At 37.4% G+C, this 27,051-nt stretch overlaps 1 protein-coding gene across 1 annotated transcript in view; it reads left to right on the forward strand.

Annotated features, from left to right (window-relative positions):
- LOC118833838 (death associated protein) overlaps positions 1-26,446 on the forward strand; it is a 71,520-nt gene extending 45,074 nt beyond the window's left edge. Inside the window, exons 3-4 of the mRNA XM_036741250.1 lie at positions 22,769-22,811; positions 24,373-26,446. Of these exons, the coding sequence (XP_036597145.1) occupies positions 22,769-22,811; positions 24,373-24,489 (160 nt within the window). The 3' untranslated portion in view covers positions 24,490-26,446. The remainder of the gene's footprint in view (positions 1-22,768; positions 22,812-24,372) is intronic.
- The last annotated feature ends 605 nt before the right edge of the window (positions 26,447-27,051 follow it).

A 27,051-nucleotide genomic window follows, 5' to 3' on the forward strand; every position in this document is an offset into this window, starting at 1 on the left:
TTGAATCCATTTAAACTTGGTCCACCATCTGTCCATTTGTGACATTTCCATTTTTAGAAATGTTTTCAAATAAGGTAATATTTGAAAAAAAAATCACTTAGCACACTACCTGGCACATAAATAGGTGCTATATAAATTCTTATTCCTTTTTCCCCTTCCTTTCCTCCATAAACAAAAAGCAGCAGCATTGCGGAAGAAGTTAACTCTTAATGCCAACCACTGAATGTGAACATCTTTATATTTTGTCTGTTTAACCATTCAGGTCATTGGAGAGAAGACAACATAAAGGTACCCTGGTTCTCTGTCCCTCTAGAGAAGTTTATCTTTGTAGATCCAGTTTATTATTCCTAAACTTCCGATTTTAATGATAGTGGGTGAAACTTCTGGGGAAATCTCTCTTAACTTCTCACTATGAAGAGAACTTTGCTTAACCAGCTCTGCTGGTTTTCTTCCCTACTTCATTTTTCAACTTGTCTTTCTCAAGCCCTACTTTGACTTGAATGTGCATTCCTGAGTATTATAATGTACTGCAGCCCCACCATAATCTCAGCCCAGTTATTCTTTCTCTCCCTTATTCCCTCTCCAAATGAATGTAAAGAATAATAGCCAGGTCCTGATTAGTGCAAATAATACCAAATAAATGCTGTGTAGGGTTCACATTATTTGAATTCACATTGCATAATTCCATTGGGCTGCAACCAATTATCATATTTTACATAATTATAACTTCAAATAGTGTGAATTTCAATGCATTTGACTGCCATCATGAGATTAATTGTTCACACTAATCAAGAGCTATCTATAAATTGGGACTTACTTGAAAAGTATGATCATTACTACTTCTCATGATACATCAGATATCAGAAATATTGTGTAAGATTTCTTCCATATAAAACAAGCATTATAAAAGCAAGGGAAGAAGATACTACAGAACATTTTTAGCCCAATTCTCTGAATCAAAGTTTAAATCAATAACAAAAATCTACAGAGCACTTTTGTAAGCATGATAGAATTTGACTCCCTTATCCACTTACCAGAGTTAGAGGCATAGAGTTTCTTCTTTATGAGGCTTCAGAGGATACATTATTGTACCATCCAGAGGTGGAACAGAAGGCTAATGATAATTTGAAAGAATTTTTTCCATAAATACAAAAAAGGAGGCATTTTTAGTTGTTTACCTAAATAAATTACATATTCCCTCTAGGAGTTAGAATGTGTGCAACAGAAAAATGCTTATAATGGGACATTTAAAATATAAAGAAGGAGGAGATGGACTTGTTTTCCTGTCATCATGTTGATCAGAAACTAGATCTAGAGTTAGAAGGGATAAAAGATGCCATGTAAATGATGTGATGAATATGCGACCTAGTATCCCAGGGTAGGTAGAATTTGAACTCAGATCCTTCAACCCCAGAACTTTCCCTTGTACCCTACTTCCTCTTTCTTACAGGTTTGTAATGAAGAAATTCCCTGTACTAAATAATATTAGATACTTTGTGGTTTATAACATAATTCCTTTACAGCTCTGTGAGATAGGTGGTACTTGACTGGCCCTTATATTTTTGTATCTGTGCTACTGAATGCTATATTTTTTCTTTAAATTAAAATCTTTACTTCACATAAGCAAATGAGTGCTATAGGAAAAACAGTAAATTGCGTCTTAAACATGAAGACAGCTTGCCCAACTTTATCAGTATCCATCCTAAATAGAGAGCCCAAGATAGTACACAGCACTAGAGATGTAGTCTGATCAGGACAAAATATAGCACTGCTCCTGAACGCAGTCTACAGTAGCATTAGCTTTTGTGGCAGTCATGTCACACTTGTTGACTCATTTTGAGCTTTCTGAACTCTGAAACCTCTGGATCTTTATATTTCTTTCTTCTAAAGTTATTTTCTGGATTTAATAAATAGCAAATAAAAATGAGCATTTAAATATGCAAAATAGAACAGAAAAAAAGATTCTACATAAAACAACAAATCTATTTCATATATCTTGCTTTTTCTTTAAAATATGTAAAAATTCAACATAACTTTGAAAGATGTCCTGCTGCTCTGAATTTCTTTCTGTCCTTCCTCTGTTCTCTACTGAGCTTTTAAGAAACACTTCCATAACTGTTTCTTTGCTTTTTCTTTTGGCAGACCTGTTGCTAGCTTTCCTCTCCTGCCAAACTCAACCCCAAATTTGGGAAGGTGGGACAGGAACCCTTGTAGTAAATGTTCATAGTCAAGCAAAAGCAAATTCCCACCACATTGGCCATGTGTTAAAATTATGTCTCCTTCTGCACCTTGAGTACATTACCTGGGTGACTATCATACTTAATCATTGGACCTTTGCAATCATGGTAGGTAACTGAACATAGTTCTTAATTTTTTTCAGGTTTTTTTTTCTTTACACTGTTGTTATATATATTGTTCTGCTTCATTCTGTATCAGTTCATACAAATCTTGCTAGGCTTCTCAGAAACCATAACTTCTGCCATTTCTTACAGCACAGTAGTATTCCATTGCATTCATATACTATAACTTGTTCAGTCATTCCCCTCTTGATGGGCAACTCCTTAGTTTCTAGTTCTTTGCTAACCAAAAAGAGCTGCTACAAACATTCTTCTGAGTATAGGTCCCTTCCCTCTGTCTTTGGGATATAGACATAGTAATGGCCTATGCAAGTCAAAATAGTATGCAGAATTAGTAATTTGGTGGGGCACAGTTCCACCTTTGGATCTTTTTTACAGGAGCTGTTTTGTAGCCACACTTTCCTCTTCCTAGGTTTGTGATGTTGATTATTTTGAACCTAAGGACACATCTAGTTTCCTATTGTGTTCTTTGATATCTCTTTTTCTCAGTGTAATAGCTAATTAATCAGGTAAACTAATCTGTGCCAGATATGTTAGAGCAGGTATGGAACATTTTTAGCGTGAGTTCAAAAAACAACATTCCAGATTATTTTAAAAGAGTATGGCCATCAAGGCCCTAAGTAAAATTATAGAAATTGGCCACATTTCTTTATTTGTATTTGCTTCTCACCTGGCATACCTCTTCTTCCCCTTTCCCATGTCATTCACTACCATACATAAGATGGCCAGTGTCCATATGCTGACGTTTGGCTGCCTAATTCAAGCAATTTTGATTATATGATGTCCTTTTGCTTTCTATAAAGCCAGTCTGACTTTTATGTTTTATTGATAGAACATCTTCTAATCAAGTATTTGTTTTGCTAACAATATGAACATGTTCACTGTCCTTAGTACTTCATGTATTTAAATATTGTTTCCTTCTGATTCTTCCTTTTATTTACTTCTCTTGAAAAAAGGCTAATTTGAAACAGCCAACCCCCCTCCTCTTAAAGAAAGATTTAAGAGAGGACCAACCCTGTATTAGCTTGAGTGAGTTCAGCCTATGCTCAGCAGGGAGTAAGCTTCAAGGAATAGTTGAGCAGAAGGTCAGGGTCAGTCAACAAGCCTTCATTAAGTGCTTGCTATGTGCCAGTCAGTATGCCAGTTTCTAGGGATACAAATAACACAAAAACTAAGACTCCCTGCCCTCGAGCTTATAGAATACAAGATCACAGATGACTAAATACGGATTAAATATTTTTTAAAATAACTGGAGGAATCAGGAAAGGCCTCTTCAAGAACTATAGGATTGATAGTAGGATTAGAGGTGAAAGAGGCTTTAGAGGCCATTGAGTCCAACTTCTTTTTTTGCAGATGAAGAAACAGGCAAGAGGGGTTAATTGATTTGCTCAGTCACACAGTAAATGTCTAAAGTAGGATTTGAACCTGAGACTTCTGACAAATCTAGTGTTCTATCCAGGAGAGGGCCCTTGAACTGAACTTTAATGGGAGCCAAGGGTTTTATGGGCAGTGGTGAAAGGGGTGCAGTCCAGGCATAGGCATCAGTTTGTACAAGGGCAAGGAGGCAAGAGAATAGAATGTCACATAGAGGAAACATCAAGCAAGTTGACTTGGCTGGAACCAGATTATGAAGGGCTTTCAGTGTCAAACAGGGGAGTTTATATTTGATCCTAAAAACAGTGGGATGCCCCTGAGTCTTCTTCGGTAGGGGAAAGACGTGGTCAGAACTGTGCTTTTAAGAAATTCAATTTGGCAACTATGTGAAGGATGGTTTGGAGAAGGGAAAGACTAGATGCAGGGAGACCAATTAGGAGGCCATTGCAGTAGTCCAGGAGAAGGGGTGGGGGCTGTGCTCATGTGAGTAGTGAAAAGGGGACATTTGAAAGACACTGAGGAGGTGAAGGGACTAAGATTTAACAGTTGAGTGGATATGGAGGGTGAGTCAAAGTAAAGAGATGAGAATGACTTGATGTTGCTTGGGGATAATGAGAAGAGTTATGTTAAAAGTTCAGAAAAGGGATGATTTTAGGATAAAGAAAGTGGATCGCTTCCTGGTCAGCTCCAACTTTATTCTTCCCTATGTGGCATTTTTATTTCATACAGTCATAGAATCTCTGAGTTAAAGAGAACCAGATGCTATCTAGTCTAACCCATAGAAGAACCTGCTCTATATGTCCATCCTCCCATAGGATTGAGACTCGAGTTATCTTTAACTTTTCCCTCTTCTACATCCCTAACATCCAGTTAGTTTCCAAGTCCTATCCATTCTTTCTCTCTATTATCCCCTCTTCCATTCACAATACTACTAGCCTATATCAGGTCCTATTGTAATTTCATGACTTGTCTCCCTCCTTGTAGTCTCTTCTTTTTTAATCCACCCTTCAGTCAGTTCTGTCTTGCTCTCGTCATGTGATCAGCTCATTTGATTTTTGATCACATTTCTTTGATGTCTTTCTTTGCACCACATCTGCATAATTCCTTGTGTGAATATTTTGCAGCCTACTCATTCCCACCATGCACTTCTCTCTTCTCCTGTGAGTGATCTTCAGCTTCATTCCTTTAAAAGCTGTAGTGTTATATTTCTCATAGCCACATGTCATCAGAAGATTGTCGCTGTTAAAAAAAAAATGAGCCTTTATTTTAGAGAGAAGTGAGGGATCATTAAAAGGGCTTTGCAGTTTTCCAAAGATGGTCAAGCGCATTCTTCCTCCTTAATTCCAAATCTACTTTATTGTCTATTTGAAGTGACTGTCCAATGTGCGTATATATGCATACAATTGTGCATATAAACAAACATGTATATAAATGCATACATTAATATACATACACACAGAGCTCTATAAGGTTGCCCTTCCAGTTGCATACTATAGTACAGATAATAGGCCTTCCTCATCCACTTGCTTTTTCCTAAGCAGAGAGGCCAAATTCTTTTGAGTAATAGATCTCATTTAGGAGACTGCAGTGTTACGAAGCTTGAGGCAATTAACAGTGTCATCCACAGTATCCACTTAAAACATTTGTTGAGTTAAATTGAAGTAAATATTCACTCTGAGACCTATAAGTAGTATATGTTGACCGCTTGTATCTGTTGGCTTTCTTCTTCTCTAAGCTCACTAAGGACTATAATATAATGAAATGAAAGGCCCCATGAGTGAAGAGCCATTTAAATACCCAACTTCTGAATTTTGGATCACAGTAGTGATTAACTATGTGCACTTGCCTTAGCGTGTCTATTGACCAATTTCTAAACTTGTCCAACAATGGAATGGATATTGATGGCTACATCAGGAAGGAGGTAATGCCTGCTTATTCATGGTATTCAAATAGAACCTAAATGATTCCCTGGCAGAGAAGCCATATTAGGGATTCCTGCATTGGATAAGAAGTAGGCTAGATGCCTTATGAGGCCCCTTTCAGTTCCAGGAGCCTAGAATCCTAAGAAAGGGGAATGAATGAAGAGGTGAGGGGAACTAGAACTGCTTAACAGATTGGGCCTGTCTAGGCCAACATTCCACTGTTGTCCTTCCCCAGAACCTAGGCTCCCACCCCATGGAGTCATCATCAGCTGTGGAGAACATCAAGATTCATTTGATCTCTGGCAGAAAATTCCTTTAAATTTAGTTACCCAAACAGCAAACATATGTCCATATTCAAATATAAGTACAAAACACAGCAGAAAGACAAATATAAATGATTATCCAGTGCTCTGCCATTTAGTGGCATTTACCCTTTTGCTGCCTCCCTCCCTCTCTCATTCATTAATTTGAATAATTGGAAACTGGCTAGGTTGCTGGAATTATATGCATATCAAATTAATTACCTTTATGATGTTTATCTAGTTTTCTTCTTACTTAACAAATTCTAGTGTTGGGGAGTGAGGAGAGGTAAGGGACAGGGCAATAATACCTCACAAGGTTGTTATAAGAATCAAATGAGATAATATATGAAAGCATTCCATAAACTTAAAAATTCTCTATAAATGTTAACTTGTGTCTTTCTAAATAATCTCTGCTGCACGAGCCTCATGGTATTATGAAAATAGCACCAGAGTTAAGAGTCAAGATGTGCTTCCAAGTCTTTGGCGATAACTTAACCTCATTAAACCTTGGTTTCCTCATCTTTAAAATCATGATAAAGATACATGAACTGTATGCTTCAGAGGATTGTAAGAAGAGAGCTTTGTGAACTGCAAAGAACTATATCTAATAGTATCTAGTGGATTGAAAGTCGACTCTTGAAGTCAGGAGGACTTGTGTTCAAGTCCTATATCTCATTCACACTAGCTGTGTGACCCTGGGCGAGTCACCTAACCTCTTGATGCCCCAGGCAGCTCTCTTAAGGCTATGGATTATAGGGACTGTCCAGATCTGCATTGGTAAAGGGAGTATATTTCCTCACTATGAGTTTCCTATACCAATAAATCACAGACCAGATAAAAAAAATTATATCCTAATTAATTCCTTATTGTGATATTGGTTCTAATCCCATTTCTTCCACTTAGGACCTCAGACCAGATATTTCATCTCTCTTGGGCTCAATTTCTAAGGGAGCTAGACTGGGTGATCTGATGTTCTAGCTCTCACAGTCTATGAATTTGACTTCATCTATCAGAAAAGGTCTATTTACTGAGATAAGAAAATTAGAGCTCAGATACCAGGATAGAACTTGATTAGGACAAGATGCAAGATAAGGGAAGGAAATGAACTTTTGCTCCAAGAAATGATTTGGCACTTGGGAGAGAAAATACTAATCAATGTCTAAATGAGACAGGTAGTGTATTATTTTCTCCACTTTACAAAAAAGGAAACTGAGGAGCTGCAGAACTAAATAACTTGCTTAGGGTTACATAGCTTAATGAGTGGCTAACTTTTTATGAAAATTCAGATGTTTTGACTCCAAGTACAGAGGTCTCCACTATCAACTTGTTCTCCATGTGAAACTGTTAGGACTTATTTTTAGAATATATTACAACTGTGACTAAACAATATTGTTCATTTACTCTGAGTGCTGGGGAAGACAGACAGTGAAGTGCCAGGGGCTGCGTTTTGCTGCTGCTGAGGATGTTCCTTAGTATACTTAATTTCAATTGTTTGTTGCCCCCTTTAGCTGCATCACAAGAGCAGGTTATTGTTTGTGTCGATCATTTCCTGAAAGCCCTGCAAAGTCTTAATATTGCAGTCTTCAGGAGTTGCCATTAGATGTGTGTGTGTGTGTGTGTGTGTGTGTGCGCGCGTGTGTGTTCTATAGAGTACAGAGGTATACTCTATAGATAAAGATTTATTTTATAGGTCTACTCTATAAACATGGGCATATTTTATGAATATTATCTATCACTATCATTGCAAGGATAGTCTATAGCCTCTGCCCTGTTTTTCAAGATCAGACACATACATGTTTGATTTGATAAAAAAATTTTTCCTTTGAATATAGTTTCATGAGTTCTCATTTAGCTAATGTTTATTGAATGCTAGAGAGATGAGTTGATGATAAAGACAGTCACCTGGGAAATGTACTTTATTCCACATTCTGGCTAAACTTGCATTATTGGATTGAAAACTTTAATTGCCAGTGCCTTAAATTTGAAGAATTCAAAGGAATTAATGTTCCCCACATTACTCTAGTCTTACTACTATGGGGAAATCCTGTATTGCTACATATAACTACATGTATCAGGTCTTTTTCTTAGAAACTCCACACTACTGTGTCAAGCAGATGTTTGCGTTTGACTCTGGACATTTTGGTCTTCAAGGTAGCATCAGGTAGAAGGTCACGTTGAACTTGTCTCCCAGAGCACAGGAAACCTTGTAAATTTCTTAAGAGCAGAGATCTTGTCATATTCCCAGTGCCCTACTATTGTTAAGTATTTGTTGCTGATGCTAATGCTGTCTTTGTTGTATTCTCCTGAAACTGCGCTAACAATAATTATCAGTGACTTCCTGGTTGTCAACTCCAGTGACCCTTTATTAGTCCTCATCTTACTTGACTTCTCTGTATTATTTGACACAGATCACGCCTTGATTTTTTTTATATGCATTATACAGCACTAATTTGGTTTTCCTCCTACCTCTTATCTTCTTCCTGTACCCCAGATGGAGGCATTTCTCAAGAGCTCCATTTTTAACCTGTTCCTTCTTTAGTCTCTCTCTGTTGTTCAGTTGTTTTTCAGCCACGTCCAATTCTTCATGACCCCTTTTGGGGTTTTCTTGGCAAAGATACTGGAGTGATTTGCTATTTCCTTCTCCAGCACACTTTACAGATGAGAAGACTGAGGCAGACTGTGTTAAGTGACTTATCCAGGGTCACATGGCTAGTAAGTCCCTGAGGCCAGATTTAAATTTCAGAAGATGAGTCTTCCTGACCCTGGGCCCTGTTCATTCAATTTACTGCACCACCTCTACTGGCTGTCTCATCTATTCTCCTTTATCTCAACCATCATTTCTCTGTGGCTTTTTCCCAACTCTCTTTCCATTTGTCTGAGTCTCCTCTTGAACATTAATTCAGTATTACTCTGGGCTTTATTATGTTAACATTCCAGTGAAGTTTCTAGAAGCCTCCAGCCTCCAAGCACATGTGGGTAAGGAAGAGTCTCCCAGGTTATTAGGATTTCTTATAATTTAATGCCTGGGGAGGTGGGTGGAGACCTCCAAAACCTTGCCAAACAGAATCGGCATGAAGAAATAAAAGATCAGAAATAGGGAGAAATGTATTGGATAGGTTATAAAACACCATATTTAGTTTTATGTTATACTTGACCTTTTTTCTATCTCTACAAACGAACAAGAAGGAAAAAATGGAATGGCAAATGATCAGGGAAAGAATGTGCTTCCAGTTTCTGTAAGTAAGACTGAATTAAATTTGCAAAAACAGAGAGTAGTGAAAATTTAAGCTTATGATGTCAGACGCCTGCTTATCAGCTTACCAAATCCCTTTCCTGAAATGAGTAAGGAAACTGGATTAAGGATATAATTACTGGCAAATCTAGCAGGAGAGACATAAAGGGACTCTTGTCCATCATTCTCTGTACTCGACTTTAACAAAAGCTATGTTAGTCCTACTGGTCATTTTTTGTCCAGTTTCCATGGATAGCAGTGAGACTTGGAGATAGGTGACCAGAAAGAAAAATAATCTTGGAATATTCCAAAATTTGTTTCTACCTTATATTGGGAGGGGAGGGGGAAGCTCATTCACCAGGTTGGCCTCAGGATGATGATTTCCTTTTGGCTCTGGAAAATCTCAAAAATAGTTTTCCATGTCATAAGAGAATTTGTGATTTGCATTCAGTCAAGGGAATTCCCACTCTAGAAAATTTATGTACCCTTAACCTGTTAAAATTTATGTAAATGTCAGCGATGGCCAATCCAATTTAAGTTCCATCTTACTTCTCTTAATAACTAGTCCCAAAGCAGAAAGGATCAGTACTCAGATAAATTTATGTTTCTCCTTTCTTACCTGAAGTTTGATCTCTTTGGTATGATTGGTTCAATATTTATAAAAACCCTTCTGGTGATGCTATTGATGTTAAACATTTGCTTTATATTATAATTTTTCTTGTACTTTCCCTCCCCTTACAATAAAGAATGCTCAGCAGAATAAATATGTGGGTATTTAAAATGGCCACTACTTCTCCCTAAATTAAAAAAAAAAGACAACACTACAAAATCTGATATTTGATTTCTTGAAAGTAGCCTTTGTCGTGGATTTTTGCATTTTCTTCCATCTAGATTTTATTCCAGGGTACGTAATATTTTTTAAAGGCATTTTATTCAGTAGTGCAAAGTGCTACCTTACAGGCTTTTTTCCAACAAAGTATTTCTCCCATCCATACATCTGAAGCATTCAAGATTCCTTAAAAGACACTAACAATAAAAATGACCTTGTTCAGTGACCCACTGGTCATGAACATCTCAGTCAAGGCATATAAAACAAGGAATGTATGTTTGGCAAAGATGTTTCCAACTGTGATGGAGATAGTCCTCTTCACTGAGGCCATTATGGTGGTCGTCTTAAGCCCCAAAACACAGTGAAGGTTCCCTGAAAGGAGGTGCTATAAAGAAGATATACGTACATTGGAATCAAAGGCTCATCTTTCTAATATCAACATTTTATTGGTGTTGCTATGTGGCAACAAAGCATTGGAATGCAGCGTTCTCAAAACAGTGTAAAACAGTTATCACACAGAGGGCAGTGGAGAGGTCTGCTGTGGAGCTAAGCAATCTACATAATTGGAAGAAATTCCCGAAACAATGAGCTCACAGATCTGAGTTTATCTTAAAGTTCTGGATTATGTGCAGCCTATGCAACAGGTAAATGTTTTCTGAACTAAATCATACCAGAAAGATATCTTGGAGAGACATGTAGAAATCCCAGATTTTAATAGTGAAGGCAGTGCGTTTTCAGACCAGATAAATGTCATACGTACTACACAGATTTGGTGTATATATGTTAACAAGCCCTAAACTTAGGTAGCTTGATGTCTTAGCTATTTTGTTAGCTGAGAAACTCTCAGTATTTTACTATTGTTTGTTGCAGAGTTAGCTCAGTTCTTTCCTTATTAAATTTATTTCTTTCCCTTAGAAAGCTATCTTTTGCAGAGCCCCCTCATGCATGTAACTGTTAGACAGACTTTCATTTTTTTCCCTCATTTTTTAAATTCATTTGCAATTCATTTCCCCTTCAGTTTATCAGTGTTTTTTTTGAGTGCCTACTTCACGTAAGGCACTTTTCATTTTTCAGAGGGATACAAGGATAAGTAAGATCTAGACTTTGTGCCCAAAGTACTTTGCCTATCTAAAGTAGGGAACATGAAACAGATCCACAAGCTTGTTCATTCCCTTTTCCCCAAATTTCCCACACCCAGCCCAACACCAAGCAAAGCTTGAATTGAGAGGATTTTGGTTGGAACACAGAGCTTACAGGTCATCTGTGAAATGCCTCCCCAGACCACAGAGAAGAAAACAACCTTCAGATCATCTTTAAGCAGGGCCCTTGAGTGAGATCTAAGCTTTTAATCCACAGCTCCACTCTTCTACATAGATAGATAGAACTAACTATTCGAGGAGAAGTTTATTGAGAAGGGAGGAAAAAGGTGAAGAGAAGGGAGGAGTGCTGTGTCTTCCTTCAGCCCTCTAAAGCTTCTTAAAGGAATTTCAGCCCCAAACATGTCACAATTATCTGTTCGCCTGTGACTTTCTTCACAGTTTCAGAATAAACCCATATGAACAAGATGCTAATAGATATATAATCTATAACATACACTCATAATTGATAAGGAAAACATCCCCATTTGGTTGTAAGTCAAGGGAGTACGAACTGCTATTGGTCTTTATCCTCCTTAACTTGGATATGTTTCAGTAATGTCTAGTGAAAGATTTTTTCAGGCTTTCCGAGGCTTGGGAAGCCACTTTGTTTTTAATTCCCCACAGTCCCAACCTGTAGTGTCCAGTGAGGCACAGAGGGGAGAGTACAAAATAAACAAAAATTAAACATGTTCACTGACCTCTCTATTTTTCATAGGACTTCTGAATACCGTATAGAAAGCTATTCCTGTGGAACACAGTTTGCAAAACATTTGGACTAAAGTATACCCAAGTCCAGCTGAAGTGGTCACAAAGCAGAATTGTCTCATGCCACTTTTTCCTAAATTTCTTCAAGATCATAAGTCTAGGAAACCCATCAGTCCATTCCCCTTATTTTACTGGGAAAACTGAGGCCCATTTGAAATTAGGTGACTTTTCTAGGATCATATAGGTATTATCAGAGGTAGGATTTGAACTCATGTTATTTGATCTCAGAGAGCTATCCTTTTTTTAATAACCACTTATCCCCTTTACCCCAAGTGGCTGTATGTATGCCACAAAGACATGCCAGCTAAGTATCAAGAATACCAATTTTATTCATTTTTATGACCTTTTTTTCATTTAGGAAAGGGTGGAAATGATAAAAACAAGATCATGAAGTTTTCTGAGTTAATTAAATTTTTAGTTTTTTCTTTTTAGTTTGGAATGACCTTTTAAACAACCATGTCCAGAGGAAAAATTTAATTGTATTCATTTTTTAATTTTATTCTTAGCTTTTATATAAAAATACATACATTTCCTCTAGAAGTTAGAAATTTCTAGATTCTGTGATTAGATAAGCCATTACTTCTCCAGAGTCACTATTTGGAGTCCTCTACAAATGTTAGGCGAGGCCATAATCCACATCCAAACTCACAATTAGCTATGGGGTCTCCAATGCTGTAGTTATCTAGGAGGGTAGGCATGTTTTAGCCCTGTCAAATAATTAAATTCCATCAAAATGGAGAGATAATAACCCTTTCATTCTTTAGACTTAATAAAACAACAGATGGTGAGTGAGTGTTCATTTTAAGAGGATCACAGTGCCCTCAAATCAGGAGAACTGATAACTATATATGGGAAGAGTGGGTGGTTGTTTGCCTTGAATCACAAGAAAATATATGATTGTGACTGCAGCTAGATTTCTGCAATGTCATCAGCAGTCACTACTTGAATAAAGAAGGCTATATTCCTAGTTTGATAAACCTACAAGCTTGAGATCATTTAAAATAAAAAAAGGTGATTTCATTGTGAAATGAAGATTTTTCCTCTGTGGTGATTTTCTCTTTTTAAAAAGATTTAATCAACTCTTAAACATGGTATAGGGAAAGAATTGGATACTAGATAATTTCTTCAGGGGTTTGGAATTTCACTTAGAAGATTTGAATTATGGTTTATTATGCACCTCCAGACAGGCACACTTGACAAGTGTAACTAGAAGTTTGGGTTGTCTTTTTTTTTTAAAGTTAGTTGCAAATAGCCTTTGCCAAGTAATAATCTTCTATTTCTAATTATTCCCTGAAGCTGTTGAGCCTTTGTTTGCGTCCCTGCAATGACAGGAAAGTTGAAAGATGCAACAGTGCCATCTTGTGGGAAGGTCCCTGGTCCTGGAAGGAGATTGAATTGGGGAAATCAACAACCTTGATTGTCAGAAACTTTGTAGAATGACATTACAAAGACATGTCTATGTTCAGTCAAGTGAAATGTTTCCCTCTGGTAGCCAGCCATGCTAATTATAATTATTGTTTTGGTGTCCAGAAAATTAATAACCCAAATAAATTAAAACCAAGCCTGAAAATGCTTCAAGAGCTACAAATTATAAGCAGTGAGCTTGTATTTAGTCTGATTGCCTGGAAATGTTTTAAAATCATGTCAGCTGTGCAGTTCTTTACACACACACACACACACACACACACGCACACGCACATGCACATGCACACGCTCTCACACTCACTCTTTTACACTTCACTACATTCTACCACAATAAAACCCAAAGACTCAAAATCAATGATGGGGTAGAATTTGTTTCTGACTTACCCTAAAGTATCTCATCTTTCATGATAATAATAGATCCCATTGATAGGGATTTACAAAGAGCTTTCCTTACAATGACCTTACAAGGTATTAGGGAGTACAAGTAGTCCACTCCTCATTTTACAGATGAAGAAACTAAGGTCCTAGTTGGAATAATTTGCTTGCCTAAGGTCAGAGCATATGTTTTCTTCTGACTTTTTTACACTTTGTCAGACCTCCTAGCTCTGCAAAGACAGAGGCAGGCAGTCATGGTCTAGTCATCATAATCGGTTATGGTAGCTGATTTGTGGCAGATAAGATTAAACAGGTGTCATTATTTTTTTTCCCTCATTATTACTATTTAGCAAAGGGAAATTAAATTGTGTATCCTCATGCCAGACCTGCTGAGCAGGTATTATAATAATAATGCTGGTCCTAAGATACTATGAGTGAATTTTCCCATGGGGCTGTAGTAAAGCCATTGGATGCTTCCCTCCAAATAATGAGACCAGTTGTGTGTGGTGGATGACTAAGGTTTAAAGGTCCAGCCTGTACTTTGGTCATGGAATTAAGCAAACCTCTAAGTATTTATTGCAGGTTAAACAGGTGGATAGTTTCATCAGTTTGCCCATCAAAGGAGCCAAGTCATTGCTTGCTTTGGTTTAAGAGTTTTTTGCTCAAAGTAGTAGCTAGTTTCCCCATAGACAAAGCACTAAATAGTAGTTTTCACCCAAAAACAACTCCTGACCAGTCATGCTACTTTCTGACTCTTTTGTAGTTTCAGTTGCCTTTTTCAGGTAAAAATTCCACTAGAGCAGGAAAATAACCTTATTTTTCCGTATTTCACCATTTTTCATTGTGTTAAAATGAATATCTTAATGCCTCATTTGTCAGTAACTTGTGTTTGATGTAAGTCAGGCCTGCACAACCTGAAGCCTGCAGCATGCCGAAGGATTTCAGGCAACTTGCAAAAAATGTAGAGGAAAACATCTAGGGCCACCCAAAATCCTTTGGCATGCCTGCAGGCTGCAAGTTGTACAGGCCTGATATAAGTGGAACATAAATAGAGAGTAAGTGGGTTATGGTGGAAAGATTTTCAAGTTAGAAGAACCTCTGCAACTTGCTCCTTGTGTGACCTTGGACAAATGACTTAACATCTCATGGCCTCAGTGTCCTCATCTGTAAGATGAGGACAAAGAATAAATATCCTTAAAGACCCTTTCTACCTGTTAATCTAGAATAAAAAGTAAATTTTCCAGATAACTAAAGTTTATCCCTTCTGTGTCCCTGAAATTAACATTTTTAACTTTTTGTTGGAATTTTTTTCTAAACTGTATTAGATATTTTTCCTGCTTTCCAAAACAAAGACTAAGGAAAATAATTTTTTTCTTGACAATTTAAGACCATAATTATGAACATTTATTTTTATTATGCTGTATTACAATGGGGTCCACCATCAGACTGACAAAGAGACATTAAAATAGCTTTACACTGTTAATTCTTTTTTAGTTCTTGAGTCTGATTTTTATTGTCCCAGCTGCATCAGGTGACTTACATCTCTGGGTCACAATTTATTTACCTGTAAAGTGAGGAGATTGGATTAACTGATCTCTGAGATCCCTTCCATATCCTTTATTTTTGCAATTTTGCTTTTCTGGACTTCCGTCTCTTGCTATTAGCAGTGTGTTGGACTTTAGCAGTCCCACTTATGATTTGTTGATTCTAATCTGCGGTAGATTGGAAAACTATAACCAAGATTGGTATAAACACATCTAAAGATGCCCATCAATTAAGGAATGCCTAAACAAATTGTGCTACATTAACATAATGGAAATACTTCTTAATATGAAGAATGAAAAGATCATGAGAAGACTTATTTGAAGTGCTTCAGAGTAAACTAGAAATAGTAAAATAATATACACAATGACTACAATAATGTAAATGGGGAAAAAACTGAACCTAACACCATGTAATTGTAATGACTAAGATTGTCCCCAAATAAAAGATGAGAAAGTGCACCTCCATCTTTGCTTTGGAAAGTAACAACAGTATATGCCCTTGGGCAAGTCTCTTTTTGCCTATTCCTCATCTTAAAAATGTGCCTACTATATATTGTCCCTCTTCTGACCCCACATGTTACCTGAGTTTCTTCTCTACCTTGATTCCCTGGCATTGCCCACCCTCGCTTTATTCTATGTAAAATAAACTGTAATCACAAAATGTTAGGTCTCTGAATCGTAGAATGCATGAATTGGGGGTTTCCTTTGGTTTCCTGATCAGAGAAAGGGGAAAACCAAGGGTGTTAGGCAAAGATATAGCTATAGATACCTATATATTATCTATATTTTTAAGTTAAAAAATTTTAATGGGGTTCCCTCTTGAAACAAGATAAAAACAATAGTGAGGAAACTAAGAAACATCATTAATATCTTGTTAAAGACTAGTGTCTTATAACTTAGAAATGTTCCAAATTCCCCTTTTTGTTCTTTTAAACTGCAGTATGTTTCCCTGTAGTTACCAGCAGTGAGCATTTGAATAAAGGTGTGTCTGTTTCTAAGATTGCAAGGTAGGGAAGAAGTTTTAAGATGCGGGGAGGGAGGGAAGAAAATCTAGAACTCAAAATTATGTAGAACCGAGTGTTGTAAACGAAAAATAAAAAAAAAAAATGCTATAATAAAAAAAAAAAAAGATAATCTAGTCCTTGCCCTGAGGGAAAAATCCACGTAGAAGTATGCGTTGTGGGAGTAATGATAAGGGAGAGGTATGTGCACTCAAAGGGCTGGTGGAGATACCGTAACCACTTAGGAAGGCTATCCCACTCATGTACCAGAAGGAGATGAGGCCCCAGTTTTGGTGGCTCAAGTAGAGTATCACCTGGTGGGCAACTCAGATATTGCACTCCCTTATTGGAAAGTTAATATAGGGACATAACTATCTTTCCTGTAGGTTTGAGCTGGGAAGCACTCACTAAGTTCAGAAAAACATTTAGCCATCTCATCAAGATAGAGCCTACTATATTTCCATTAAAGTTTTCTTAAAATGCATTTATATTCCATATGATACTATTTCTAAGTTAGATATCAACTAAAAAAATTTTAGTATAACATCTTTATTGGGAGATATGACCAAATCCAGATGCAGAATTTTCTATAAGCAATCAGTATTTGTTGAAATAATATTTATAATTTATATACTTCACCTTGAATTCTCATTGCACAACCCAAGGGGAGTAGGGGGAGACTATTGCATGTAAAGCACCTTGTATATCTTAAAGTAATAGGTAAATGTTAGCTCCTATTAAATATTTTAGTGATTTTTAAATGCTTATTATTAATGGTACCAAATATGATTTTAATCATTTTAAATTATTTTAAAATCTTATCTTTTCAGGTGATTTATATTCTAACAATACTATAACTTATTTAGTCAAAACTATATAATTATTTGCTATCTACATATGTTTTACAGTTGGGAACAGTGTTGTATATAATAGCTCACCATAAGATGCTTCACAGTTTCATTTTGCACTTAAGCCAGTGCAAAATGCATTTCATCATATAGATGCTTTTTGAAAAAAAACAGGAATTCTAATTCAAAATGTACTGCCTATAAATGATTTTGTGAGTTTTTTTTTATTATGGGGTTTTTATGTGGTAATTTTGAGCTATTTTTTAAAATTGATGATATAACACACACCATGATTGAGAAACATTAAATACATAAACCCGTCGGAGGCACCTATCATCAGCATGTTGTTCACACTGTGTCCGATTCTTTGTGATCCCAAAGACCAAACCATGCATGGGGTTTTCTTGGCAAAGATACTGGAGTAGTTTGCCATTTCCTTCTCCAGTGGAGTAAGGCAAACAGGTTAAGTGACAGGGTCACACAGCTAGTTAGTGTCTGAAGCTGGATTTTAACTCAGGTCTTCCTTTACTCCAGGTCCAGTGTTCTATCTACTGAGCCATGTAGCTTCCTCCTATCATCAGCACAGTATAGTGAAGAGAATTCTGGACTTGAAGCCTTGAGACACCTGACATACTGCCTTTTAACAATTACTATTTCTGTGGTCATAGGCAATGTGGTCACCTCATTTTCTAAGCCTTAGGATAAAATACTTCACAGAATGGCTGTTAAGATCAAATGGCATAATGTACATAAAGTATTTTATAAACTCTAAAGTACTATATAATATCACTTATTATTAGCAAAGTTATGTTTCTCCTGTTTTGGAGATACGATACTCAACCTGTTAATGGATCATAAGATTACAGATTTAAATCTCAAAAAAAAAAAAAACTTATAGGTTATCTAGGTCAACCTCATTATGTTATGGCTTGAGAAACTAAGGACCAGAAATTAACTTACCCAAGGTCACACAGAGAGTAAGTAGCAAAGTCTGGATTTGAACTCAGGACCTTAGACTCTTTTCAGTCTGACAGGTCACACAAATGAGTACTACCTCTAAATTAGGAAAATGAGACTGAGATTAATGTTATTGCATTGTAAGGCAACTAGGTGGTGGCTCAGAACAGAGTGCTAGACTTGGAATCAGGAAGACTGTAGTTTGAGAATCCCGTCTCCAGCACTCCCTGTTGCGGGACAAGTTACTTAACATTTCTTTGCCTCAATTTCCTCAAATGTAAAAAACACCTACCTCCCATGGGTGTGAGGGTCCAATGAAATAACATGTGTAAAATGCTTAAAGCACTATATAAATGATATTTAATAGTACTAGTAACTTTCTCCACTAATAGGAGTAGTACTAAGTGGTGGTGGTGGTGGTGGTGGTGGTGGTGGTGGTGGTGGTGGTGGTAGTAGTAGTAGATCTGGGAATTCATTTTGTTTATGCAGCCTTAAAGGTCACTGGTGAAGTTCAGACCATTTGTTGATTTGGCGGAATTTTTTGTGATAGGTAGCCCTGATAGCATGATTTCTGGGATAATCAATTAAGTCCCCAAACTGTGTAGTAATAGCTATATCTGCCAGAGCTCTCAGTGAAGTCACAGCTAAAGAGCTCAAAGAACTTGCTCCCACTCCCACCTCCCAAAGGAAAAAATAAATAAACTTAATTTTCTAAGCTTATCTTGGGAGTCAAACAGCATGTTTATATCTTCTTCCCCCACCCCAAATGGCACTTTCTAACAAACCAAGGTTATTTTCATAGTATTGTCATTGTTGTGTTTTCTTATTATGGTAACTATTTCTATGCTTAAGAGAGGATTCTGTAATTCACATCTGCTTAAACAACTGCAACTAAAATACAACATAATAGAACTTTCATACCCATTTAAAGACCTTTCTCTTAATACTGTGAGAGTTTTCAAATCCCAGCTCTGCTACTGGCTTTAGTACTAACTCATGTGACCTTGGATTCACAGTTTGTCTTCACTGGGCTTCAGCTTCTCATCTACAAAATAAGGTAGTTCGAAGTGAGTAGAGCACTGGCCCTGGAGTCAGGAGGAACTGAGTTCAAATGTGGCCTCAGATACTTGACACACTTACTAGCTGTGTGACCTTGGGCAAGTCACTTAACCCCAATTGCCCTGCCTTCCCCCCTGCAAAAAAAAAAAAAAGAGGTAGTTGTGTTGAAGTTTAGAGGTCCTCAGGACCCCTAAATACCAACACACCAGATCCTGCCCGAATGAATTCAACCAAAGTCTTCTTTCAGCCAAAGAAAAACAAAGTTTATTAAAGATTCACCATATCCGGTAGACTTAAGAAATCTCAGCATTGGCTAGACTCTTAGGGAATCTGAGCCTTTGTGATGTTTGTATTGACAAGCAGGCCAGAACAATCTGAGCACCTTTATGGAGACAAGATGGATCTTATATACAGAAAGACTGTGGGAGTGATCTAGGGGTGACCAAGTAGTCTGGGGTGACTAGAGGAGGGATTTAGGGAAGGTCTTGAGGAGGAGTGTAAGGAGAATCTTGATGGAACTGGGGGGACTAGAGGTCAGACTCCAGGAACCAAGAGAATAGGATTAAGGGTGGGAAGTAGCTGAGGGTTCCTGGAGGTAAGACCATGGAGGGTTCAGCTAGGTTAAGGGTAACAAAGATTTGGGCTCAGGGATAATGGAAGGCTTATGGCCTCAGGCCAGATCAAGTGGGAAGATTCAAGAAGAGTTCCAGAGGGTTTCCAGAGCCTATACCCCATCAGTTGGAGTGTGTCTACAGCTCCTTCCAGCTCTGAGCCTGTGATACTCTCTGTGATCAAACAGTAGGTCATATTTTCATCATAGCCATAGTTAAAATTGAAGTAAAAGCATTGTAGCAAACAGGGTTTATCTGAGCCATTAGATTGTCAGACATGTTGCTGATTTGGGGTGTCTATTGTTTGTTCATAATAGACTCGTTTTATTTTATTATTTTAGTCAGGTCATTGTCATCATCGTCGTTAAAGTCTTTCCAGTTGTATCAGACGCTTTGTGACCCTATTTGGGTTTTCTTGGCAAAGATACTGAAGTGGTTTGCCATTTCCTTCTCCAGTGGATTAAGGCAAGCAGGTTAAGTGACTTGCCCAGGTTCACATAGCTAATGAGTGTCTGAGACAGGATTTGAACGTGACTCTTCCTGACTCAGGCAGAGCTGCTGTATCCACTAGACCACCTAGCTGGGCACACTGTATTAGAAGCTGGGGATTTGAAAACAAAAATGAAACTTCCCCTGCCCAAGGATATCACATTTTAGTGGGAAATGCAATATTTGTACAGATGAATATAAAGTACTTGTCTTCTCCCACCCTTCCTTATAAGAGGACAATCAGGCAGAATGCACTAAGAATATTTAAGGAGGAAGGGAGTCCAAACAACTAAGGAAATTTAGAAAAGGTTCCTGTAGAAGTTGGAACGTAAGCGGAGACTTGACAGATTCATAGAGTAGACATTTCAAGAATGAGTAGGAATTGGTGATTTAAGGACCCATTCATCTTTCCTCTAGTCCAATAATGGATTGTTTTAAACTAAGTGAAAGAGTACAAGAATTTTTTAAAGCCTCATAAGATACCATATTCCTGCTCCCTCAAAAATAATTTATATAGTTAAATGATCCAGGTTTCAGTGCTTAGGTTTTTGATCCAGAAGTATTTAGCCATGAGTTAACTATATTGGTAGGCTGCGAATTCAGGACTAATCTTAACTTGCTGACAGCTTATATAACTTAATCATATCATGTATATGCTCTATATAAAGATAAGAGAGGGCCAGATGGGGCTACTGAAACAAATCGAATTCACACTTCTTTTGCTGGCTATTAATCCAGCAGCTAAATTGTACAGAAAAAAGGAAAGAAAAGAAATAGCAATCCAGCTAACACAAAAAGAGGCCAACAAAAGCAAAAGCGCTGAAGCTCATCTTAACTAAATAATTAAGGAGGTTTGTTTGGGGCGTTTTATGTTTTTTGTTTGTTTTTTTTTGGCTGAGATGCTTTATTCAGACTTCATTTTCTAATCCCATTGTGATACAGAAATGACTTGGGGGAATTTTTTGTGTTTTTGCTAAACTCTTTAAGTTGTAAACAACTGGCATTTTTTTTTTCAACACTAAGTTGCTATGAGCAAAAGGAAGCCACAACTATTGTTTTGAGACAAATCGTTTTTTTTCCTAAAAAGAGGCAAAGTCAACTAAATATATGGAACACTTCATCTGGAGCTCCTTATATTCCTTGTATCATACTTATTTGTCTATAAAGCAGGGCATTGGAGCAGACTGTGAGTTTGGAGATATTGGATTTCTCTACTACTAAAATGATAGTAATTATACTACTTTAATTCTTATAGGTTTTGGTTTCTCACCATTTATTTTTCTTGATTGTCATGATAATCTTGAGATAGGAAGAGCATGTGGGTTAAAAGGCAGAGATGTTAAGTGATTTTCTTGTGATTTCAGAGCCAGACTGACCCTAAACAGTGATTTTTGGTCATCCTGGTTCTTAAACAGTGAGTTGAACCAAGTGTTCAGCACATTTTCACTCTCCTTTCTCTCGTCTTCCTCATTGTCAGTACCTACTCTCACTCTCTTCACTCTCCAGTACCCCCGGGCTAGCCCCTAGATGGCAGGTGGACCGTTCTTAGGAATATAGTTAAAGTTAGAAGGGACCTTGAGAATCATCTAATCCAACTCCTATATTTAACAGGAAACCGAGGCTCTGAAAGGTAAAATGAGGCTTGCCAAAGGCCACATAGTAAGTGACAGAGCTAGACTTGAACACAGGTCCTCCGATTCTATAGCTGTCATTCCTTCCACTATGCACCTTACCTTAAAACTTCCTTTGCCTTGTGTCTTATTCTCTCAGCTTGTAAATAACTGATCCAGTCATAAACTCATTTGCACTAACATATTGATAATAATAGCTGCATATAATATGTAAGTTATAGCTTTCATTGCCTTTGCCTCAAAGGTGAGGTAAGGTGGGAATTTCAAATTTTGGGGAAAAGGGAACTGCACAGGATCTGACCCTTCCACTTTTCTCATAGATAAAGCTATTTCTAGTTAAGTTGTAGTTCTTCATTAATGTCAGTCCATGTTGGTTTCAGGAAATAAAAACTCCTGAAATTTTGGGGGGCTTAGGTAACTAAGTAAAAGACTAAACTATGTGGATATGGCCAGTTCATATAGTTGCAGTGCTGTTGGGAGGGAAAACACCCATTCTGTAATCTCATGCAACCCATACAAAAAATGCATTAAGTTTAAAAGTACTGTTCGTGTTCTTAGATGCAATTTGAGGATTTAACAGAAATGAAAGGAAGGAAGGAAGGAAGGAAGAGAGAGAGAATGCTCTTAGGCAAGTCACCTGCTGTTGCTACAATTTATTTTCCACATTCTTTTTTGCCTAAGCTATTTTCGGATGAAGAGATACTCCACAACTGTTTTGAGCCTAAAATAGCTAAATTATCATAGCTAAATAACTCTGATCAGGCTCCTACTTTGCCTGACTTTCTCACTCTACCAGTTTCTCCCAAACAACAAGTTTCTTATTTGTCCATTGTTTATTGTATTCACTTAAGACCAGACTCTTGATTCCCCTTATAATGTTAAATTACTTTTCCTCTTTCTTTTTCCAGCCCACCTAAACCAACTGTGTACATCTCTGGTGTTATTGCAAGGGTAAGAGCTTATTTGTATCTCCCTATAAACATTCCAAAGAAACTAAAGGCCTTTTTACTTGATTTCATTAATTACTTCACCAGTTGTGATTGCCTGATTATTTATGTTTTTAATAAACTCTTATATGCATAATTCAGCAACAAGATTAACGGAGCCCAGCCCTGGGTGGAACTCTTAGGCCTATCACATCCGCCAAACACACTTTCAGAGGATATGATGAAAGAAGAAAGGTTGAATTACAGTTCATTCTTTGGTATATTAACTATATTTGATGCAACATGGTTTTAATTTCCCTCATTCCCTTACAGTTCTCTTCAGACTGACCTCACAGGTCCCAACTACCTTTAATTAAACAAACACTTATTAAGCACCTACTAGATTCAAAGTACTGTGCTAGCCCTTGGGAATAACAGCATAAAAAATGACATGCAGCCTGCTCTCAAGAAACGTACAATCTACAATGCCATATAGAAACACATAAATATAACACAAAGTATAAGACAAGGGACAAAGTGGGGCAAAGTATTCTAGGAAAATTTAAGAAGAGAAGGAATAGATTTAGCTAGAGAGAATCCAGGGAAGGCTTCAGGGAAGAGACTAAGCTTACAAAGAAAAACCACAGAATCAAAAATGGATTTCAGAAGCCGCAATGAGACAAGTATATTCCAGGCATGAGAGTCCCTGTGTAAGGTGGGAGAGTATAGGAAAGGATCAGGGAACAGCTAGTAATCTAGTTAGATATAAGAGGGAACAATACGGGGGTGGGAGGAGTGGGAGAGGAAGGAGATGGAGACTAGAGATACCACTTGGTTAGAATCAATCTGATGTAGCATCTTAGCAGTTGCAGGTAATGAGAAATAGAGGGAGCTGGTGAAGATGGCTTAATGCTGACGTCATTAGTAGCAAAGGGGGCATTAAAAGGAAGGGCAGGTCTGAGCAGTAAGGCAGAGTCTACTGTAGGACATGTTTGAGGTGCCAGTGAAACATCAATATAGAGAAAAGATGCTATTGAAGATGTAAGGCTGGAGCTCAGGGGACAGATTGGAGGTAGAACTGTAGGTGTGGAAGTCATCTCCCTGAAGGGGGTCATTAAACCATGGGAGACAGGATAAGATCACTAAGTGAGCTTGGAAAGAGAAGAAGGTGTAGGACTGTGTAGGTCTTTTTAGACTTGACATCCACACTAATCGCCCTGATAAGTTAGAGTAGAAAATCAGTTTTACTCCTCCTCTAGCAGGGACCTGCATCCTGTACATACAGTGTTGTTACTTGCAGAAATGCAAACAACCTGGCTTCTGCAGTTCCCTGGAATATTTGCCCTGTCCTTCGTGTCTGCTGGACCCGAGGATCTTTGGTTCTCAATGTCTTTTTTTTTCTAACTGGCAGGACCTGTTACCCATTAAGATCAGTAAGCAGGGTAGGACCTCTCTCTCTCTGGAATATTTCTTCAGTGTTCAAGTTTTTGATGATTCTAAAACACAAGTAGTTTCTCTTCAAGTCCCAAGTTTAAATGACTCCATTCACCACGTTGTTAATGTTATACTTTTGTGTTTGACCACAGGGTGACAAAGATTTCCCTCCTGCTGCAGCTCAGGTGGCTCACCAAAAACCACACCCCTCTATAGAAAAGCATCCTTCTCACAAGACGACACAGCACATCCAACAGCCCCGCAAGTGAAGGTCCTGCTACCACCTTGTCAGTGTGGTTCTTGGAGAAGAACACATGATTTCCTCTTAGGTTTGACATTTATAGAACAACAAGAATTGGTCCAATTTTTTTTCTATCTCTAGCTCTATAGAGAAATTTAAGACAAAGCAAATCAGTAGCTTCCTTTGCCTTACATTTCTTTGTTTACTGCCTGCAAATACCCATGTATCTTGTTCACCTAAACGCAAACAACACTTGAGTCTCATTTTTCCCCCTGACCTAGGATCCATATTCAATTTAATCTTATCTGCAGTTTTGCTTAGGGAATACAGTGATTTTTTAAAATTTAGTTTTAGTACTTCTAAAGTTGCCTTTGGTTTATACCATAAAGCTAAGTATGATATTTAAAAACAGTTGTAAACCAGTTTTGAGAAATGTGAGGTAAAGGTAAGGGAAAAAATGGGTTATTTTCTAATCTTTTTTTTATCAGACACTAGAGTCTTCCCATGTAGTCTAGAGCAAACTGGGGAAGTCAGAATTTCACACTGTTCTTTCAATGAGTAACCAGAACAGTTATTTCTTTAAGAGTCTTGTTGCTGGAGAATGAGAATCCAAGAAGGCTTACTCAAAATGAAGCATTTTGCTTTAAGTCACAGGACTGGAGAGTTTGTTGTATCCCAGAAAGTCCTGACTTGGGAAATAGGTAAATTTATGCATCTCTCTAATCATCTCGTTGGCTTGGATTTGAGGGGCACATTGTGCGGGGGAAGTGGGAGGGGAGATAGATGGATAATGATTAGAAAAGGTTAATAAGATAATTTAAAGGAAGGGGGAATAATAGGTAAAAACCCACCAAGTTCACAGAAAGATCCAGTTTTATTCCAAAGGGAGATTAATCCCATTGTCAAAGAAAGATAAATACATTCCACTCTAGTTAGAGCAATTGTTTGCAGACCTCACAACTGTGGTCAGACTCTCCTTTGCCCTAATCACGTAATTACTCCTACTGATGTTTGAGTGTTTGATGTCATTCGGAGTTCTTTTGTGTGTGCTTCTTGCCAGTTGGTGTTTGTAAGACTGCTGCTGGAATGATTACCGTACTGTTTCCCCATTGGAAAGTAAACTCATTCTGGCTGTTTGCATATGAAAAAAGCACTCTCAAACAATACAGTTTTATGGGAAAAGTATTGCCTTGTTAGTTAGCATACTTAGCAGTCTGTTTTGAAGCTATTTATTGCTGCAGGTCAGCAGTGGTACTATGAATGGCTGCCTGCCTACACCACCAGTCATCCTCAGATAAAATGAAATCCACATTCATCAATTGGTAGCAATACTCATAACTCTGCCTTGATCAATGTCTCTTAACCCTCCTCTCAAGAAAGAATGTTCACACTTCACTTTGTTTCATGTTTTCAAGAAAAGTTAGGGTTTTCTTAGCTCCAGATTAACAGCAGGCCAGTTTCCTATGGCAGTGACATTGTATCATCTATGTTGTTTCATAATGGAAGAAGTATTAATGTGAACATTTTCTGCCTCCGTAAGGCACTGTATTTTGTCATCACTTCGCAGTCAGAACATATACCCAGAGGCTTGCTGGTTGATATTCCTATGGAACATGTGCCTAAAGACTAGGCATTTCCTCAGAGCTCTATTCAAAAATAAACACTTCAAATAGGAAGGGGAGAGCTTTATAACACTTGGGAAAACAATTGGAAGTAGATTCAATCTAGGGCAATCTATATATCACACCCTCTGCTATAAGAATAGTTTAGGAAGCTTCTCCCACTCCCACCCCTTCAAATCTCCACTGAGAGAGAGCTGGAAATGATAGCCTATTATGTTTCAAAAATTTCATTTTACATGTATCGTAGATGTAGTGTGTATCCACTTGTTCCAAATCACTGAAAAGAAACAATTATATCAAGTGTTTCCTTTTATAGTTAATCATTTGTGTTTTTAAATAATAAAAATTGTGCCTGCCCTTTTCTTTGTGCTGTGTTTTTCTTCCTATTTCAGAGATTTCTATTTTAAATTAGACTCCACTCATTGTCTACTTTAAATTATGTACCATAAAATGGAAAAGCATAATATATTTGATTTAACATTAACTGGCATTTTCATTAAGGTAGGTAGGACCTTTTGAGGCAGATTTCATACAGTATTACAAAAAATATTGTGATGGTAGCTTAGCAGCTTGTCCTCAGAGAGGCAGGATATACATTTGCCTTTTTTATCAAAAGGTACCCTTTAACTATAAACTCCATTCTTTCACTCAGCAAACATTTATCATGCACTGCAGAGGATGGAAAGATATGGAAGGTACAAACTGTGATCTCAAGTTGCTTAGAAGTTAGTAAGGTAGATGACATGTGCACAAAATTTTAATACAAAACATTATCATAAAATAGATACTTAGCAATATCTTTCCAATAATGTGGAGTCTGGAACTGAACTCAATATAGCTAAGTCCTAATTAGTACAAATATTGAATCATGCTAAGTAGTATTATTCAGATTCTTAGTATTCAAACTTATGATCATATTGAAACATGGAAATTGCTTACAGCTCCACAAAAATAAACAAAGAAAAAAA

The sequence above is a fragment of the Trichosurus vulpecula genome, chromosome 1 (genome assembly GCF_011100635.1).
Source record: "Trichosurus vulpecula isolate mTriVul1 chromosome 1, mTriVul1.pri, whole genome shotgun sequence".
NCBI classification, from domain to species: domain Eukaryota; kingdom Metazoa; phylum Chordata; class Mammalia; order Diprotodontia; family Phalangeridae; genus Trichosurus; species Trichosurus vulpecula.